This window comes from Giraffa tippelskirchi, chromosome 1, assembly GCF_054371585.1.
Source record: "Giraffa tippelskirchi isolate mGirTip1 chromosome 1, T2T-mGirTip1v1.2.pri, whole genome shotgun sequence".
Lineage (NCBI taxonomy): Eukaryota > Metazoa > Chordata > Mammalia > Artiodactyla > Giraffidae > Giraffa > Giraffa tippelskirchi.
Window position 1 is genome coordinate 182359417 of NC_137275.1, and position 21090 is coordinate 182380506.

The 21090-nt window shown below is 37.8% G+C and overlaps 1 protein-coding gene and 1 pseudogene across 1 annotated transcript in view; one reads left to right on the plus strand and one right to left on the minus strand.

Annotated features, from left to right (window-relative positions):
- LOC145514435 (transmembrane and coiled-coil domain-containing protein 5B-like) overlaps window positions 1–21090 on the minus strand; it is a 107805-nt gene that overhangs the window by 86446 nt on the left and 269 nt on the right. The window contains exon 2 of the mRNA XM_081512226.1: window positions 4078–4193. Within this exon, the coding sequence (XP_081368352.1) occupies window positions 4078–4151 (74 nt within the window). The 5' untranslated portion in view covers window positions 4152–4193. The remainder of the gene's footprint in view (window positions 1–4077; window positions 4194–21090) is intronic.
- On the plus strand, window positions 10069–10489 carry LOC145514425 (glutaredoxin-1 pseudogene; annotated as a pseudogene).

Here is a 21090-nt window from a genome sequence, read left to right on the forward strand (position 1 = left end):
ACAGGACTTTCCAAGCAAGAATACTGGAGTGGGTTGCCATTTCCTTCTCCTTCAACTCACGTCTCCTGCACTGCTGGCAGTTTCTTTACCACTGAGCCACCTGGGAAGCCCCATGAGGTAGAGGTAGGTATCATTATTATAGTTATCAGATGAAGAAACTGAGGCAAATGTGTAACTTCCAGGTCCAAAACTAGTAAACTGAGGAGCTGAAATTCAAACCTAAGCCATTTTAACTACTATTCTACAGTCGCCTCACTTAAACACTCTAAGCCACTATACCTACCTTAGACAGTTGCAAAGATTAGGTTAAGATAATGCGTGCAGACTTGATGGAGTGCAAAAAGTGTTCAACTCTATTACTATTTCAGATAAATCAATCCTTTAAATAAAAATGGAGCAATGCCTAGCAAATCCCCACACAAAGCCCCATAACAGAGGCATAAAAGATCCATCAGGACTCTATTCCTTCTTGCCTCTCCAGTCTCATCTCCTACCACTTCCCCCATCCACACTTCAGCCTAATCGAGTTACTTCTCAATTCTTCAAAGGTGCAAGACATTTTGTTATCTCCATGACCTACAACATGCTGTTCAACTCAAATCTGTCTGGAACCCCCATCCCTTGCTAGGTTAGATGCTCCCTGTCTGGGCTCCCACAGAATCCTGAACATACTGGTTGCCCTTCTTATGCTGTACTCAAAGTCCTCTGTTTATCTGCCTCCTCCACTACGCTGTAAGCTTGAGGACAGTCTGCTGCAGTATTCTCCCATCCTAGCTCCCAGAACAACATATGCACAGCAGACATTCAATGAATGTATACAGAATGAAAACATTAATGAATTCTAATTAGTGCTCTAATGGAGTTATAACAAGTTATTGGTAGGATGAGTAAAGACTGACTGGGAGGTTCTGCAACAACTTCTCTGAAGAGGCAGCATCTGACTTGGCTATTTATGGGGAGGTAATGCTTGGATCAGTGAATACATACAAGAGGACCTCCCAAGAAGAAAAGGTTTGAGGAAAGGCTCTAGAAGAAAACTTTGGACTATAATAAGTAAACTTCTATGACTAGAACATAGGAAACAGGGAGGATAAGTCACTGTGACAATAAAATTGGGAACTGCAAAGAACCAAGATCATCAAATCTATTTTCAAACAACTTTCCATTAAAAAAAAAAAAAAAGTTACTGCTGCCCAAGTAATGTTATCCGCTCCCAATTCTTCTATTTGCATTTCTTTTCATTCACTCATAACCAACCAATGATGACCACATCAAAAATACAGCAATGTGTACAAGGAAGGATTGTAGCAAAAGGACAGAAATGGGTAAAGTAAAATAGTATGAAAAGTAGGATGAAATTGCTCTAAAATTAAAATACCAAGCAGATAGGAGAGTCTCACCTGTATCAGAGCAGGGCCCATGTCATCAGCAGTTTGACTGTTCTTACATTTAACTTAGTCCTTTTTTAGCTACATAAATTTCCATAACGAACTCACACTAATTTATGATGCAGAGACAGCGATCACTGAAGGCAACTGCTATCATTTTAGAAAGGAAGCCTTTTGACCTACGTACTTTGCACTCCACCCAGTAAGCCACTGGCATTACTAAAGAGTCAGTGAATGATATAGTGTTAAATACAGGCTACATCATGCAAGAACAAAATTTACAACCACTGTACTGATTGTGTCCCCTGCTTTACATGCCAACTCGATATTTAATGCACACTTGTTAGGGGAAAGACACTCTTCTTTGCATTGACAGTGATACCTGGATGAATTTGGTATGATCCAGACCCTTAAAGAATACACAGAAAAGGCGAGCCAAATGTGTACATGATAATGCAATTCAGACTGTGATAAATGTATGAAAAATGTAGCATGAAAGCAAAAAAGATGTACTCATTAATCTTAACAGGAAAAATGGAGGAAGATTTCATGGCAGGGTTAACTGGGACTCCCAGGAAAAGTTTTCATTGTGTTTATTTTAGTTTTACAATTTTTTTAAATTACAAAGGTGATATATGTTCATTATGAAAAAATACAGATAAGCAAAAAACTACAAATCACTACATTTTGGTATATGCCATTTAAATTTTATTTATTTATAAAAATAATAACACATTTTACATTCTTTTCAGTAAGCAGCTTTTCAGGCAACAATGTATTATAACCATCTTTCCATGTTATTTACTATACTTCTACAACTGACTTTTATATTTTAAAAGGAATATATCACAAAAAGAGTACACAACAAAAGCCTTCTCTCTTCTACCCCTCATTACCTTACACTTTTAAATGGAAGCAACCACTTTTACCAGTTTCTTGTGATCATTCCACGAGTAGTCTATGACTATATAAGCATGTGTGTATATATTTCTCTTTTTAAATAAATGGTAGTAGTGCACGCAGTTTTGTACCTTGCTTCTATCCCCCAGGCAGTACACATATCATTACCTTGTTCCTCTTAGTGGCTGCAGAGTGTTCCATTGTACTTATATACAATACGTTATTCATCCAGTACACTCTGATGGACATTCAGAATATTTCCAATCTCTTGCTAGTACAGTAATGCTAGATATATCCTTAAAATGCAAATACGTACACATTTGTGACTATATCTGCAGAAGTGGAGTTTTAAGGTCAAAGGATATGTACATTTTTGGTTTCATAGACATTACCACAGTATTCTCCATTCAGGTGGTCCTAATTCCTAGTCCTGCCAACTACAAATGAGAACATCTACTTATTTCCCTACCTGTGACTGCCCAGCAAGATACTATTTTCCATTCTCCTCCCCTATCACACACACACACACACACACACCTTACAGACAAGTGAGGTCATTTGTCTGGTCAACAGAATAAGGACATGAACAGACATATGTGTCATATTCAGGCCAAAGAAACTGAGAAGATGGTGCGTATTTTCTACCCTTTCTTTGTTTTTCTACCAGCTGGAAACAGAAGATTTCAAGGCTGGAGGGAAAGGGAGAGCCACATGATGCAAGGAACCTGAGTTTCTGAATCACCTGAGAGAACAACTGTCTAGCAACCAGAAACATCCACATTGACTATTGCATGAGGGAGAAATAAATTTCTACTGTATTAAGCTGCTAAAATGTTAGTGTTTGTTATAGTAACTTGCTTTAGGCTAATGAGTACACCAAGATGCCCTTTTTTATATAAAACACTAGATCCACATTTCAGACGGATACATTTGGGAAATGTTGCTTAAGTAGTTCAATGTTAAGTATGGCAATGGTTATTGAGAAAGTATCCTCCATTTCCTGGATTATCTAGAGCTGTTTTTTGTTTCTCTTTTTAAAATCAAGAATGGGTACTGATTATCCAATACTTTTACAATGTCTGTGGAAATGACCTTATGGTTTTCTCCTTTGATTTACCAACGTGATCTATTACGTTACTATTTCCTCATGGTGGATTCATGTCAATGTATGGCAAGACAAATACAATATTGTAAAGTTAAAAAATAGTTAAATAAACTAATTTAAATAAAAAAATAAAAAAAATTTTTTAAAAGCCAAAAAAAAAAAGAAATAGCTTCACATTTCTAAAATAAATCAGGTATGCGTGGTTACAGTATTTTTATGATATTGAATGCAAAACATAAACAGAACAAAATATGATACCGGGAAATTCTTCAAACATGACTTAAATTGAGGAAGTAAAAAGTAGAAGAGACCTTTCTGAAGAACAAATTTGTTATCTGGAAAAGCAAGTGAAAGTTTAACACACTGTCCAGGGAAAAAATAAAAAGAAATGGAATTCCTGAATGAAAAAAAAAAAAAAGAACCAGAGGGCCATTCTGGAAAGCTTAATTGTAAATAAAAGAAGTTCCAGAGGCAGACCAAAGACCATACTGGAGAAAGCAATAATGAAAACACACTACAAGAAAACTACCCTCAGGAGAAGACTAGAGCTGTTAGATCAGCAGCACTCACTGAGCGCCAGTAGGATAAAAGAAAAAAGGTGTCCATTTAGACATATCCTCATGAAATTTCTGAAGTTTAAGAAAGAAAATACAACCTTTCATAAAGAAAGAACAGGTTACTTACAAATGAGTGAGCATGAGGCTGGCAATGGGCACGGATAAGAACGTAGGCTCTGAAGCAAGACTACCTGGGCTCATATCTTGGTGTGACTTGGTCAAGTACTTAACTTCTTTGTGCTTCTGTAAAACAGGGATGATGATAGTTCTTAGCTTCTAAAAGGTTGGCTGGAAACAGTATATACAACAACACATGGGAAGTCTGGCACATCATTTGAGTCACCCAACTTCTACCTGTTAACACTGAAAGCTATATCAGAGTCTGAACTCTGCACACTATTGAGAGGACAAAAGCCTGCCCTCTTCCCAGAGCTTAATGTGTAGCACTAATGACCTGAAGAACTGGCTGGATTACTACTACTACTAAGTCACTTCAGTCGTGTCCGACTCTGTGCGACTCCATAGACGGCAGCCCACCAGGCTCTGCCGTCCCTGGGATTCTCCAGGCAAGAACACTGGAGTGAGTTGCCATTTCCTTCTCCAATGCATGAAAGTGAAAAGTGAAAGTGAAGTCGCTCAGTCGTGTCCAACTCCTAGCGACCCCATGGACTGCAGCCTACCAGGCTCCTCCATCCATGGGATTTTCCAGGCAAGAGTACTGGAGTGGGGTGCCATTGCTGGCTGGATTAGCCCACCAGAATGCCTCCAGTGGTACCTGAGCTCCATGCAAGTGAGACATGAACTGATGGGTAGAAGCAATCTCACTGATTATTCTTTAATGTGAACAAGGCACTGACAACAGTTTTTTGGCCCAGAGTAAAGATTAACAGAGAAGAAAAGGCTATAGGCTCTGTCAAAAGTAAATGGACTCACAATGGAATCTCTTGCAGTCAGTGAAGACTCTCCTATAATCTTACTGTTATTCAGAGATCTCCACAAAGTGAAACAGTATGGGACTTGAGGCTGCCTGATTTGGATGTCATAAAAAGTTATTTCATTCATTCAGCAAATTCTTTGAGCACACTTATGTATCAGGAACAACAGTGGGGATCTAATTGTGAACAAGACACACCAAGTCCCTTTCCTTAAAGAATCTACATACACAGACCTTGATTTATATGACCCAAATGACCCATGTGATGTAAGGAATCTATCCCATTACCAAAGAATATCTCTTACATTCATTCACACACACATATACACACACACACCTTTTAGTCCAATTGAACATGAAACAAAAAAGGTGACTTTAAATATTGTTAATCATGAATAGTCAGATGTTACTTTAATTTAGTTCCTTTTTCATAGTTCTGCAAATGCAACCCTAGTATAATGATTTGGTGGAATTCTTGGGTTAATTAGTTCAATTCTAGTAACTAAGCATTTAGCACCAAACATAAATATTTTAAATGTGCCTCTATATATACTAGCTAAAAATTCCGTAGCCCATTTGCCCACCTTCAGACAAGATTATTTCTTCAATCCAAAAGGAACATATAGAATTAAACGACACACATTGAATGCAGTGGGTTGAACTGGTGGTCCCTGAAAAAGGTACACATCTTAAGTCCCACTCTTGTCATTTAGTCCCTATGTGCTCTTTAGTAAGTAGGTTAGCCTCTCTGAGCCTCCATGACCTTATTTGTAAGACTGGGATAATCAAACCTGTGCTACTATCCCCCAGAGTTCTGATAAGAATCAATGAGATCATACATGTCAAAATATTAAGAATACTATAAAATCCTTTACAAATATGAATTATTATTCTTAAACTTCATCTGGAATTTCAGATGAGGTTTGAAGTCTGGGTTCTTTATTCAGGCCCACTTACTGCAACTCTTTACACAAATCAGTACTGCCTAATTTTAGCAATGCCAACCTTGCTATCAATTTTTAATATTAAATTTTATTTATAGAATTACGCTATTACTAAAGCACAGAGAACCTCTTTAGTGCTAGGATTTAATGAAGACGGTCTAATTACCAATAGCCTTATCAGCCATTGCTCTTCCCTCCAAATATCTTCTACTACTGTCACACTAATTTAGAAAAGAGACCATCTAATTAGTTTATTGCCCCATATACATTAACAAATCAGTTCTAACTGATTTGCCTTCAAAGATATCTGTGAACTCACTTAACATAATCATAATTCTTTCTCTAGCTGACCTTAATTATTCCATACTGAATTCTTCTGGCTAAGAATGAACCATTAATAACTTCTTCCTCCTATTTTCTGGTTTTCCCCAATACGTGGATCCTGATCTACTGCCAGGCCTAGTTCTTCTTTCCTGAAATCAAGTGTATTTATGAAGTATAATCATAAACTAAGAATATTAATTCTACCTATTGTGCACTAAAGTTTCATAACCCTATAATCTCACTTTATCCAGTATGAGTTTATATTTTCTAGAGAATTCTTCCATTTTTATTTCACAAGAAATATCATCAAACATATTCTAAACTATTGAGAAGCTAGTTCTACTGCAAGCTTCAAATTTCTTTCCTTCAGAGCACAAAGTTTGACATTAAAAATAAAGAAATGGCACTCTGATGATGCAGTCTTTATTTTCTTGTGCCATAATCCTTCTTTTCCATATCACAGTTGAATGATATTCAAATTTTCCTCAGATCTAATACAGAATACCATAAACATTTTATTCTTTGAAATTTTGCCTCTTCAGAGTAACTTGAAAGAATTCCTCCCAAAGAGAAGTTCAAAACAGTAAAAATTTGAATGGGCTCTTGAAATTTGTAGATGCAATAATAATCAATTGCAAGTATTATCATTAGTAACACATCCTTAAGATGAGATGTCCTACAAGAATGCATTAGGTGTCCCTACCAAGCCACTGAATTATAGGCAATAAGTTATTTTAATATATTTAAATTCACTACCTTTCTATAAGTGAAAATTAAATCACTTCTGAGATTAAATTAAACACTTGGCTCTCCCAATGACCACTAAATATTTCAAATCAAAAGTTATCCTTAGGAAATCCACAATCATTATTTTGTATAAAAACAGATGAATACTACTCTATACCATTGTCACAGGCTTTATCCACCTACACATGGGTTTACAGAGTTACCTAATATATCATCTCAGGTCAATAAGAAATTTAGTAACAGTGGTGTCCTAATTCTCTAAATGACCTACATAAAAGTACATAAAAACTGTGAATCTCTTCCAACAACAGGAGCCTCTATATTTTTCAGACAACTGATCCCACGTGAGACTGCCAACATACTATTTATGTCTCAATCCACCTGATCAGGAAAACTGGAAGTAATGATTTTCATTAAGAATTTCAACTCTGGATCCCTTGAGGGTACTTCTTAAGAAACTAAAGACATCCTAAGAAGCCGTCCATTCCCAATCACCCATGTTAGCAAACAAATGTAGAACCTGGCTCCTCGCCACTAGAGGGGGGTGTTTCTTCTATTGGTTTCTCTTTCCCTTAATTTGGCTTACCAGAATTTCTGGTTGAACTAGAAATAAGCCTCAAGATCAACATCCTGACTTTTATTTCCCCTTCATATTGTGTGGCCCTTTCTTTTTATTTCAGGCTGTAATCTACCACTAAAATATCAACTTCAACCCCTGATTACTTGTATAATTATGTCTCACATCATATTTCATTGCCTTTTTATGAACAGACTAACAAGCTACACAGAGTTGACTCTAGAGACTTTGACATTAGCGCATCTGAAAATAAAACAGAAAATCCAACCAAGACTGCTTATTCTTTTTCAAGAAAAAATTCTTTTTTCGTTTGCCATGTTCACATTATTTCATTTGAATCCCAATAAAACTACTGGGAAAAAACTAATAACAAATTCTAATAACTAATAACAACTAATAACAAATTCTAAAGAAGATACTCAGTCTCTTTAAGTGACTTGCCCAAGATTTCAGGTAGCAAATAGTGAAGCCATAATGAAGACTCACAAGTCCCAACCCCTAGACATTTCAGGTGTTACTATGCCATGAGTAAAAGGCACTAGATGAGAAAATGGACTGAGGACTGACCTACTCTTACTATCTGCCATACTACTCTAGCGCAAACAGCTATGTGACTACTTCAGTCAGTTCAGTTCAGTCGCTCAGTCGTGTCCGACTCTGCGACCCCATGGACTGCAGCACACCAGGCATCCCTGTCCATTGCCAGCTCCCAGAGTTAACTCAAACTCATGTCCATTGAGTCAGTGATGCCATCCAGCCATCTCATCCTCTGTCGTCCCCTTCTCCTCCTGCCCTCAATCTTTCCCAGAATCAGGGTCTTTTCAAATGAGTCAGCTCTTCACATCAGGTGGCCAAAGTATTGGAGTTTCAGCTTCAACATCAGTTCTTCCAATGAATATTCAGACTCATTTCCTTTAGGATGGACTGGTTGGATCTCCTTGTAGTCCGACTCTCAAGAGTCTTCTCCAACACCACAGTTCAAAAGCAGCAATTCTTCTGTGCTCAGCTTTCTTTATAGTCCAACTCTCACATCCATACATGACTACTGGAAAAACCAAAGCTTTGACTAGACGGACCTTTGTTGGCAAAGTAATGTCTCTGCTTTTTCATATGCTGTCTAGGTTGGTCATAACTTTTATTCCAAGGAGCAAGCGTCTTTTAATTTCATGGCTGCAGTCACCATCTGCAGTGATTTTGGAGCCCCCAAAAATAAAATCTCTCATTGTTTCCACTGTTTCCCCATCTATTTACCATGAAGTGATGGGACCAGATGCCATGATCTTAAGTTAAGTGTGACTACTTAACTCACTACTATTTCTGGCAAAGATTATATACATCTTAGACTAGTCCCTATCTGCCATGAAGTCACAAAGTGAGACAGGAAGGGATGAGAGAGATAAAGGAAGAGAGTTGCTCAGGGGAGAAGGAAGAGAGGAAAATAAATCTATTAAACAATCTTGAGGTCAGGCATAAGATGCAAAGTACTCAAGAATAGGGACTAAAACATATCAAGAAATCAGAGTCAGGAAAAAGAACAAATGAGTGACAAAAAAGCAGTCACATCACCAGACAGTCAAAGGATCCAAAAGGCTCCAGAAGAGATGTCGGGTGCTGGCGGATTCCCTGCTGCTTTCTGTGAAGAACCCTGGTCTAATGCAGAGCCCCTTAAAGAAGACTGAGGCAAGAGCTGGCTGGTTAAAAGCTGCACCCACCTTCTGAAGCCATTAAGAGGGGGAGGACAGAGTTCCAATAAAAGGAAATCTATCAAAATCAAATCAAAACCAGCTGACGTGAATCTGCTTGGGACAAAGTGAGTATACCACTCATAATGCTTTTGGCTGCAAGTGACAAAATCCCAGATCACGCTGGCTTACACAATAAGGAACTGTATTATCTCACAGAACTGGAAGTTCGGAAGTAAGGCAGACCAAGTACAATACAATCAGCAGTTCAGTTAGGTCATCAAGAGCTCAGGTTTCCTCTCTCTGCTCTGCCATCTTCTAGATCAGCTTCCTGCTAAGCTAGTTTCTTTCACTACCCTAAGATGTCTTGTGCAGTTCTACATAACAGCGTAAGAGGAAGAAAAGGCACTATCTCTTTATCTCTTTTTAGGGTCAAGAAACCATTTTCCAGATGCACCCTGACCCTCCTTCAGACTTCCCATCACATCTCACTGAACAAAATAGGTTACAGACCGACTCTAACTCTTCATTAGCAGATGAAATGGGATTAACCATGACTGCTTAGACTAATCATCTAGAGTAGAATGAAAGCTGGATAGTCAATCACCATGACCATACTATGAGCAAGTTCTGATGATGAGTATTAATTATCATGACACCGTTTTCACTCCATAACAAATCTATTAACTTATTGTGTTGCTTCCAAGATCTTAACAAAGCATGTGCTTTGCCCAAAATTTGAATAATTACTCTTTGCTCACATTCCACACCTGCCATCATAAACTTTTTTAATCAGTTTTAAAACATTTTATTTGATTTTCTTGGTCTATCTACTATTAAAAAAAAAACTTCACTCCCGAGCAATATCTGAAATCGAGGTGTCCTCCCGGAGAGGCAGCAGCCTGAAAGCATGGCTCAAGCACTTGTGAACAGCAAGATCCATCCTGGGAAGGTGGTCATGTTCAGCAAGCCCACCTGCCCCTACTGCAGAAGGACACAGGAGTTCCTCAGCCAACTGCCCTTCAAACAGGGCTTTAGGAATTTGCTGATATCGCAGCCAATGGTAACATCAACGAAATTCAAGATTACTTGTGACAGCTCACAGGAGCCAGAACGGTACCCGGGGTCTTCATCGGTAAAGAGTGCATAGGTGGATGCACTGATCTGGTAAATATGCATGAGAGAGGGGAACTGTTGACACGGCTAAAGCAAATTGGAGCTCTGCAATAATTACAGAGCAGACCCAGGCTGATAACCCCCTTGAGGGATGGATGGCATTGCAGATAACAACAGCAGTTCCTGGAGGATGGACCTGGGGCAACTTCACCCAGCTACAGCAACGGTTTACTTAAAATTCTGAAATATGTTAACCTTAATCAAGGGGGAGGGGCATTTTGGGAGGCAAAAACCAGCTTCTTTTGACTCACTATTAAAAATGGACCAACTTGCCCAAAATAACAGGTCTGAGCAGTCTGATGGATGTCTCGGGTTTCATGTGGATTGGCCCTTTGGGTTCCAAAGGGACATGACGATATGCTTAAGATTCACTCACTGATCAAATCTCTTTGGTACATGTTCTTAGCAAGTGTTCTCCTGTGCTGGGACACCGCTACCTCTAACTCCAGTGTTTCTCAACCAAGTATATCTCAGGTCCCCAAGGATGAAGCTAGAGTTTGTTTTCCACTACTGTCTGAAAATTATTTTGTTGAGTTTGACTCCCTAGAATTTGTATTATGAAATCAATAGGTATTTTGAATGTGCTTTTTCAAAAGGTGTCTCCCAGGCCACCATCCCCACCCCACCTCACCCCCTCCTACTTTGACAGTCACTGCTGTGAACCACTGTCTTGAACCTTGACAACTCACAGATCTCATAGGAAGTGTTCAACAGTTCTGTGAGGGGGCTGAGCACCCAATCTGAGAGATGCCATATGAAAAGTTAGACACTGTTGGTCTACACTCTGTGCTACAGGGATCAGAGGTCTAAATCTAGATGCGGTGATCATATGGCAACACTGTTAGGTCAGATGGTGTCCAGAGAATCCTGAACAAGCATGTATTGTTTAGATTACAAACAAAAGAAAATTATAAAAATTTAAATGTTGTGTGGAAAATTTGTATCCCCCTCCCCCCAAAATATGTCTGTGAAAATAGCCAAATTTGGAAAACACTGTTCTAAATGTTCTCTCTCTCCCCTTTTTCCCCCTCACTCTATGAGAACTTAAGAATTCCTCATTATGAAGGATTCTAGAATTGCAAGATTAAGTTAATTTCCTTCTGTAGTCTCTCAAGTATGAATGGTTAATTTCTTCTCTATTAAAGAAGTAACCATGGATCACACAGTGATTTTTGCCCAATTCTTTTCCACGTTCTCAAGACTTTAAGGAATGTCATCAATGCAAAATATACCAATTTCAAGCATTTTTTCACATTCATCCCTCCTTCCATTATAAATAAAGGCACATGCTACTGTCCCTCAAAAAAAAAAAACAAACTTCAATGCAATGTCTTATAGCAAGAATGGTAAAGAGGTTTGTCACAGCAACTCCAATAGGTACATCTACCAAGAATCCCATTTCAAGAAAGATCCAAAGCTGAGTTTGGATCCAATGAGTAACAGTACTGTGACTAATCAGTGATGTCTATCATGTACTAGAGCTTGGGCACAACACACAACATGTATCTGCCAGCCTTGATTTAGAGAAAATCTATTTAAATAATTTCCCTTCAATGATAATGGATTTCTCTGCCTTATTTTTATTTTAGTTGGGACCCCATCTAATTTCTCTTTATAACTTCCATCTAATTTACATACAGACACATAATATACATCAAGCATGAAGCGTGAACACCAAAAATTATTTTGTAGATGATCAGAGTTCCACAGGGACCCTTTTGTAAATACACAGAAAGGATAGACAGAATCGCTTAATTTATAAACTGTCTCACTTAAAGAAAGCAAGGGGGTCACTGGGGCCCAGGCTAGTGATGGACCTCAGCAGGCTTCAAGAACTGAAGGAAAAAGAGAATGGCAATCTATTTTCAATTAAGGTAGACTGGCCCACAGTTGCAGGTCAAAAGGTAGAAAGGAACCAAAGTCTAAACCTGGACAAAGGTGACGAACCAATAGCTGGAGAATGCTTAAATAATGGCAGATTACAAGCAGCATTCAGAGTTTATGTGTATAAAATGCACTTGAAAAGAGAGGAAAAGACAACAGTGGTTATTCTTTGGTAAATTATAATTTATGTCTTTTTTTTTCCTTTTGTCCTTCTACTCCTTATCTACATTTTTCTGAGTGTCCTGTACTGCATGTGCACTGCCATTTTAATGAGAGGAAAAAAGCAATAAAGGAAACATGTTTTTATCTTATCACTCAATGTTTTGGTTGTTCCAATTAACCTCTTACTGACTTTTAGTTAAGATCAAGTTTGTCCAACTATGCTATTGTTGGGCAGCTAGGTTGTTTTAACCTTTTGGTATCACAAGCAATATAGTGCTCCTGTAGTTGAAAATTAATTTGAAATATAAAAGAAAAATTAGAAAAATCTCTAGAAAAGGGACCAAAAGTGTTTAAACAACTATAACATACTAAAAGTATCACTACTCAAAAATTTGTAACTTAGCATATTCACTTTCTACTAAATAATTGTTTTAACCAAATTTTCCAGTTGACTAGTTTGCTTTCAACTAAGTCGTATTTGGACAAAACTGATTTTGGCCAAAATGATTTTAAGATAAATTGGTATTGGACAGGGTATACTACCAGCATTAGGGGGAAGTCTGAAGGCAGAGATAAGAAATAGGCTCCCCAAAAGGTTCATTAATAAAACAGGCAAGTCTGAAACAGAAACATCACCAAGGGCAATGGTTCAAAGTAGAAGGAAATGTCTATCAAGGAGCTACAAAACTAGCCCAAATAACTTAGAAAGTGCTAGTATATATATCAAGTAAATTCAGTTTCAGCTGCCTGCTTGGACACTCTCCCCTAGGGAGAACAACGCTGGATTTTCCTTAGGTTTCCTAGATGAAAAAAACTTTATAATCTGTTCGGGGTTCAAACTGAGGAGGCGTGTTCCCCAAATCATTCATCCACAGTCACTTTCCCAGTAAATGAGGTTCTGGAGCTGACCACTGCATGATGGAGAATCCAAACCACTTCCTGGGCATATTATGGGTCCCTCTCCCAAATTATAGACAGTAATATCCCAAATTGTCAGAAAAAGCAGAGGTGGCAAATGATGTGAATTTGCACAGAAAGAAGCAACCTGAACTGGACTGCCTCAGGAGTAAAATACCCAGGTAGTGGGTTTCAGCTTCTGGAACAGCTGATTAGCATGGCTAGAGCCCTGTCTGGTTTGAACAATCTTCGAAGGAACCTGATTATAGTTAAGATTTCTTTTTAGTCTGTTATTGCTCAATGGAAAATCCCGGAGAGCTTTCTTAGAAGCCTGTATTCATTCAAGTATTAACTGGCTGCCAAGCTGCTGGTGTAGCTGAGGTAAGTAGAGAGGTAGCGGGGTGGAAGGCAAAGACATCTTTGCCATTAAAGAAGGTGTTCTCTAGGAAGGAAAACAGAGAACTGCATTTATATTCAGTCACAGCAAAGCAGGTGTGAAAAAACAAGGCATATGAATCAATCTGTTTCTAGTAAGAAGCAAAACAACGTAGAGAGGGACTAGTCACAAATGGTATTGGGGCAAGTGAGTAGCCACTTGGAAAAAAAATTAATTTGGACCTATCTCTCACACCATACACTAAGAAAAACACATCACAAAACTTATGTGTAAAACAGAAGCCATAAAAGTAGTAGTAGAAAACAATTATAACCTTGTGAAGGGACAGGCTTTTCTAACTAGGACAGAAAATCCAAAAGTCATAGAAGGTAAGACTGACAAATTCAACTACAGCTTAGGAAAAAAATCTACCTGGCAAAAACATCACAAGCAAAGACAAAAGACCAACAACAAACTGGAGGTAAAGGGGATATTGCAATTCACTTTGCAAACCTCCATATTATAAACATCAACCACAAATTGATGTTCAAATGACTCCCCCCAAAAAAGGCAAAGAATATGAGATACTTCAAAGAAAAGGAAACACAAATATATTTTAAACATATGGAAAAATATTCAAACTCACTCATAAAAAGAAATAAAAATTAAAAGTACACTAAGATAATAATTTTCACCTATGAGATTGGAAAAAAATCCAAAAGTTCAAGAACATATTTTGTTGGCAAGAACATGGGTAGCATGGTGCTCTTAGACTCAGGTGGGGGTATAAACTGCCTCTATGAAGGACAAATTGGCAGTACCTATAAAACTACTATGAGATACACTCTTTGACCAGCAATTCCACTTTCAGTAATTTATCCTACAAAAATACTTGCACAACTGTGAAATAATCTATGTAACACTGCAGCACTGTTTCTAATAGCAAAGACTGAAAATTTCCCAAATGTCCATCAATATGGTACTGATCCTATATCCACACAACAACGTGCAAGAGATCTCTAAGACATATTGTTAAAGTGAAATATACCTCATATATTTCTCCACTGTTATGTAAAGAACACCAAAACACCTTGTTTTGTGAAAAGAGGAGAATAATATGCATTAGCTTCCACTGGTATAAAAAAGAAAAGCAGAATAGAATTTATATTTGTATTGACTTGGATATAAATTTTAAAACTCTGAAAGGATAGGAATTGAGTACGTGGTGGACAGAAGTGGAAGGGAAACTTTTATTTCTAAACATATTGTTGACTCATGTGAATGCATCTCCTTTGCCAAAGTTAAATCTTAACATTTAATATAGTAAATGTTTAGAAAATATAGCTTGAGTTCCTAGATAATATTCTACATTTGCACCCCTCCATTTACGGGTTATAGATGGTAGACAAGTGACTGAGGCCTTGAACTTCAAATTCAAAGCACAGTGCATGTTACAGAAGGAAATCTGATATGGAGAAGAGAAGAACTTAACAACAAACAGGTTATATAAACCAAGGCAGAGACACCAAAGAAAAGAGGGAAGGATACCATCAGTGTGAAAGATCGGAGCAAAAGTGTCACATCAAGATAAAGAGATAAGCCAGAGGTTAACTCTTGAGAGGGTTCAGGATCAAAGGTGATATAATTCCATACGATACTTGAATTTGTTAGTTCAAACACAGATGTCACAGAGTACTGTGACTCAGGGGTGCTGCCCTCAGGTGGGCAGCTACAATGGAGGGAAGGGCAGGGTAGACACAGCAGCACAGTGATGAACAGCAGGCCTTCTTTGCTGCTCACATGCTGAACCTGAGTGAAACCCTCTGAGAAAAGTAAATAAGGCCACAAGGCTGGTTACAATAAAGGAAACAGTATTTTGAATAAAGTTTCTTGAAAACTCCTTTCATTCATTCATCAAATGTTTACAGAACACCTACTCTGTGTCAAGAACTTCTCCACGGGCTCAATAAATTCATCTCCCCAAATAAATATGTCCAAAATAATTTAAACAAAATGGCATTTTAAAAGACTTTTGAGATAAACAGAAGCTTAAAAGTTTAAATATGAAAAAGCCACTAGAAGTTAACTGACAACTATAAAGTGCTACAAAACTATGGTAAATAGATTTCAAAATGTACACAGGTTATCCAATTGTTTTTTTAAAAAGTGAAATCAATGACAACATGTGAATTTAAATAAGACAATCATTTTCAGAAACTATAAATAATGAGGAATTTTACTAAACTTAAAATATGGCTTCATATTCTCATCACTACAATTGATAAAACAAGAAAACACAAAAAGGGAACTAATTCAGAACAGATGTCAGGGAAGAATTTTTCCAGTAGTGAACTATAAACATAAGGAGCAAATAATGAAAAATGTATTATGGTAAAAATTAGAATCAGTTACTAATTACATGATCCAAGTAGTAAATCAGATACCTAAATACATAGAAGAGGCATTTAAAATTAATGGACAAACCATGTTTTTACTATTCAAACCTAACTCAGATAATACATAAACCTGCAATGTGTTAAAATTTGGCTATTTCCCAATGCCTATAAAGTCAGCTCTTATTTATCCATAAGGGAGAAGGAAATGGCAACCCACTCCAGTATTCTTGCCTAGAGAATCCCGTGGACAGGGGAACCTGGTGGGCTGCTGTCCGTGGGGTCGCACAGAGTCGGACACGAATGAAGCGACTTAGCATGCGTGCGTGTATTTATCCACAAAAATGTATCCAACTGCAAATCTAACAAGTTTGCAAACAGAATTTATTGAATTCTTCCTGCCTGATTTGCTAGCATTTTTCCAACTTAATACCTACAGTACTTTACTTTTGACCTGCTTTCTCAATATTTCACTTTATCTATTTACACTCTAAAAGGAAATGTAAAGACTTACAAGCCTACCATCACCAGTCCTTCTCTAGGAAAAAGCAAAAAGGACAGTTTCACCTTAGCTGCTACATTTAAGAAGAAATGATTTATGCTTAGCATGCAGTAAGAATCAGAAAGGAACAGGAGGAGCAAAAAACAGTGTCTCTTCCAATGAAAGTTTATTAATTTGTATGAAGTCAATTTGTGATTCATCCATATTCAAATGAATGAACAAAAACAAATTCCAAAGCTAAATATAAAATGACTTTTGGACTATCTAGGTTTCTGCTTGTTTTCACTTTATGGACAAAACAAGGCTATGAAGCTGGCAGTCCATTAACTCTCTCAGGTCACCAAGATCTCACTCAATGGCTACAGTTATTTACCACATAGACCAAAAAAGTTAGGCACGATAGTACTAATACTACTACTACTATTTATATAGTATACAAAAGAGTTCTGAGCCACCTGACTAGAGCAATCAGGTAGTGACAAGAGGCCAAGTCAGAGCTGACACAAACTCAACCTCAGAAACTGAAAGATCCTTAAAGATCACATGGTAAGCCCAACATTATTATTTTACAGATGATGATACTTAGGTCCCCCCAAAAGATTACTTAACTTACCCAAAGCTGGGCAGTTAGTTTCATGGCAGCAAAACCAGTCCCAGGCCTCTGAGAAGCAATCTAGTGCTCTCTGTAAAATACAGCATCCTACTCTTGGAGAATATGCTGAAAGACTGACCTTGTACATGTGAGGCAATCTTTTTTTTTTTTCGGAGTTGGGTGATAGTAAAGGGCTATGTAGTTACATGTGGGGAGACACTTACTTCATCCATCAACCCAAGATAAAATGCAGATCTTATTTCATAGCCCTAAATAATATCCTGAATTTATTTATCAGACATCAGTAATAACTTTTCTCCCCCAAATTACTGTGGGCTTCCAGAGTTTACCAGCAACTGGTGAAAAACATGACTAAGAAATAAACTATCTTTTCAAACAGACTGCAAGTCTGTCCTATTATTTACTAATGGGGTTTCCCTGGTGGCTCAGACAGTAAAGAATCTGCCAGCAAAGGGGGAGACCTGGGTTCAATCTCTGGGTTGGGAAGAGCCCCTGGAGAAGGGAAATGGCTACCCACTCCAGAATTCTCACCTGGAGAATTACATGGACAGAGAAATGTGGCAGGCTACAGTTCATGGGATCACAAACAGTCAGACATGACTGAGCAACTTTTACTCACTCACTGAGAAAAATATTATTTAATGAGATTAAAAAATAATATTAGCACTTATACTATTAAGTAATCATTCCATCTCTGGCTTTTACTCTTTTCTGAAATTTTCCATAAGAGAAAGTCTACGCTGATTTATTATTTACTTTTTCCTTGTTAAATATTAATATTCAAATTCCCATGAGCCTCTTTCTAAAACTTCTAAGAAACCAAAATTCCAAAATCTCTTTGCCTAGCTTACTTCTACATATATGTAGTGTCATACAAATCTACTTACATATATTTTAGAAAAGATAAGAAATTCAGGAATTGTTATGCTTAACTGGCTATACATAGGTGCCATGGTTCTATTTCCTGAACCTTAAGAAATTTTCCCAAAAGAAGTTGATATTAACATTTCCTCGCCTACAGCAGCCCATTCTTCATTGAGAGGAAGCAGCACAAGAGAAAGTACAAATAGAGGGGAAAATGGTAGAAGAGTCAAACCAAAAGTCTGTCAGGAAAAAAAATCACAGTAAATCTTCCTATACAGATATAACATAAGTCAAGCTGCAATTTCCTTGTATCACCATGCAGCTGTCTGGCCTTGTGGTGGGCATATTGACAAGGTATATTCAATTGAAAGTGTTAAAAGTTAAGGTAAAGAAAAGAACTAATGTATGATATCATTTTGTCCATTCATTCCAAGAATATCCTAATCCATATAATTGGTTACTTATAACTGTTCTCTATTCATATTCAAATTTAGATGGGGGAATATTCTATGGGTATTTAATATCTCTGTTAGACTTAGGAGCCACAGGAATTTCAAAGATATATGAGGCATGCTTTTGAAGCCTACAGTTTGACAGGGGAATAAGCAATGTACACAAGAGTACAAAAAGAAAGCAGTGAAATAAGAACTTTATGAAAGGCTAAAGCACAATCAGAATTCATTTCTTGAGCTAGTTTTAGAGGCAACATAAGATTTCAATAAGCAGAGACGAAGAGGAAGAAGAGAACTCCATAAAAAGGAAAACTATGACCAAATGGGGGAGGATAAAAGGATGTCTGAAGCACAGAGAGGATATCAGTTTGACTAAGACAGGAAAATTACGTGGAAATAAAGAAACCAAGGTGTGCAGGCTTTGGGGGTTTATTTTGGAGACAATACCCAGCTGCTGAAGACTTCTGAACCCAAGGATGATATAACAAAGGCCTATATTTCGTATGTTTGGAAGAGACTATTAAACCTATGGTGTTATTTAGCATGAGCTTAAAAAAAAAAAAGTGATATAACAGAAGCCATACTTGAGGAAGAATAATTTGTCAATAATAGAATTGACAGAGAAGGGATAGTATGCAGGCAGGTCAGATAGAATACTACAATTGTCCCACGTTCATAAGCCGAGTAATTTAAGTGGGTAAGTCAATGTTATGCCAAGCTACCACATTTTATATACATACCTTAAATGCAGTATAGAACTTCTATAGTGATTCAGAAAAACATGGACTTACACACAAGTCTCCTAATTTTCCCTCCTATCTTCACCTTAGTAACAAATTCTGGCTTGGAATTTTTATTTCACTTTACCTCACTCAAGTTTTGTATCAATAAGACTCCTTATCATCTTTATATATTAGCAAAACCAACAAGATGTATGTATCAGTGCTTAATCAGAAGAGCACTTAAAGCAATTTTTAAATCTCATTTTGTTAAAGAATTTTCTTTATATCATACACAATAAATTTCCCTCAAATTTCATATTTTATTTTCCAAGAGAAAGAGCACTTTCTTTCTTGCAGACTACAACCACATAATCAAAACAAACAAAAGGTAATTATCCAGTGAATGTGTAATAGTTACTTCATAGAGTTTTTTAACAGATTGGATGCCACAAGTATCATGAAAGCAGAAACTAACTGCTTTCTTTGCTTTGGGTGTAAACTGGGCAACACATGAATGTCCCTCTTCTAGAAAAAGGACCAAACCAGGTTAAGTTTTCAACATTTCACAGATGAAGATAGTCTTGTTCTATTGGATTTCCCAAAAGAAGGGATTTAATTATAAAGTACCGTTTTATTTAATTAAAAAAAGTCATCAAAAAGGTACACTGAAATGGTCAAGATACATAAGCCTTACAGAAAATTATGCCTGATTTTTAGTAAATCAGACTTTTGAAACAGTACGGAATAGATATTTGAAAAAGAGGACTGAAAAGATTCACTTGGTTTGAGGTCATCTGAAGAAGGCATATGATTAGAGCCCTAGGTTTAAGCAGGGGATGTTGTCCCAGTTTGTAAGAAAGCCTCCTCTCTGCTTCCATGACTTTCCATTCGAGTGCAAAAATGTTGCCACTTATCAGTGACCACTGGAACCTCTCCAACAGTCAGTTGAGCTTCCTACCCAGAGGAGCACCAAGACAGCTGATTGGTTCAGAGCAATCAGACAACAGTCCTCAGTCTCAAAACAGTCAAGGAACAAAGATTGGTGACCAGATACTCAGGGAAAAAAAGGATGTAAAAGGCAGGGGGGTGGGGGAGAGGAGAGAACATAATTAACCAACGTAAACGTTCAGAAAGTCACATCCACTCAACATGTCAAAGAGAAAAATGCCTTACCCGGAGATATTCAGCTAGGGATGGAATTTTTTTTTTTAATTTAAGATAAATAAGAATATGTAAACTGTCACGGAGGAAATCCAAGTCATATGAACAAACTTAACTAGCAACTTTTACATATTAACATTTACAAAACGTAGTTTACTCAACAAATTCACTAAAAGATGTCCTATTTCCTAAAAACTGTACCTAATAGTTGTCCTTCTGAGTGATTCCAGTCCTGCACGCGATTTCAAATTGAAGGGGGAATGGGTGGGGTGCAGAATACATGAAATTTTTACAGCATGGAAATAAAAGTATTTTTAAACCTTCCTGGGGTGAAAAGTTAGGCAAGAGGTAATACGTGGAAACTGTCAAGTGCTTCTCTACACACCCACCCACCAGATACCATCGCAGCCGGCTAGGGGAGTCTCCCTCTTTTTGCCTGACAGCTTCACTTTCTTTGAGGTCTGGAGCTGGTGATCACACTGGCCCGTCATGGTATTTTCAGTTAACAAAGCAGTTACTCAACAGGGGAAAAAGCCACAAAGGAGCCGAGCAGCTGCTGCTGCACCCGTGATGCAAGTGCAGGATGAGCCCCGGGCCGCCACCGCCGCCTCGGCTCCTCCGTGACGTCCGGGAGGGGTATCCCCGGCTCTCAGGAAGTGGTGGCCGCGGGCGGCTCCGCCCCCACGCGACTCTGGGCGCTGGTGAGGACGCCGGGTGGCGGGACGGCCGG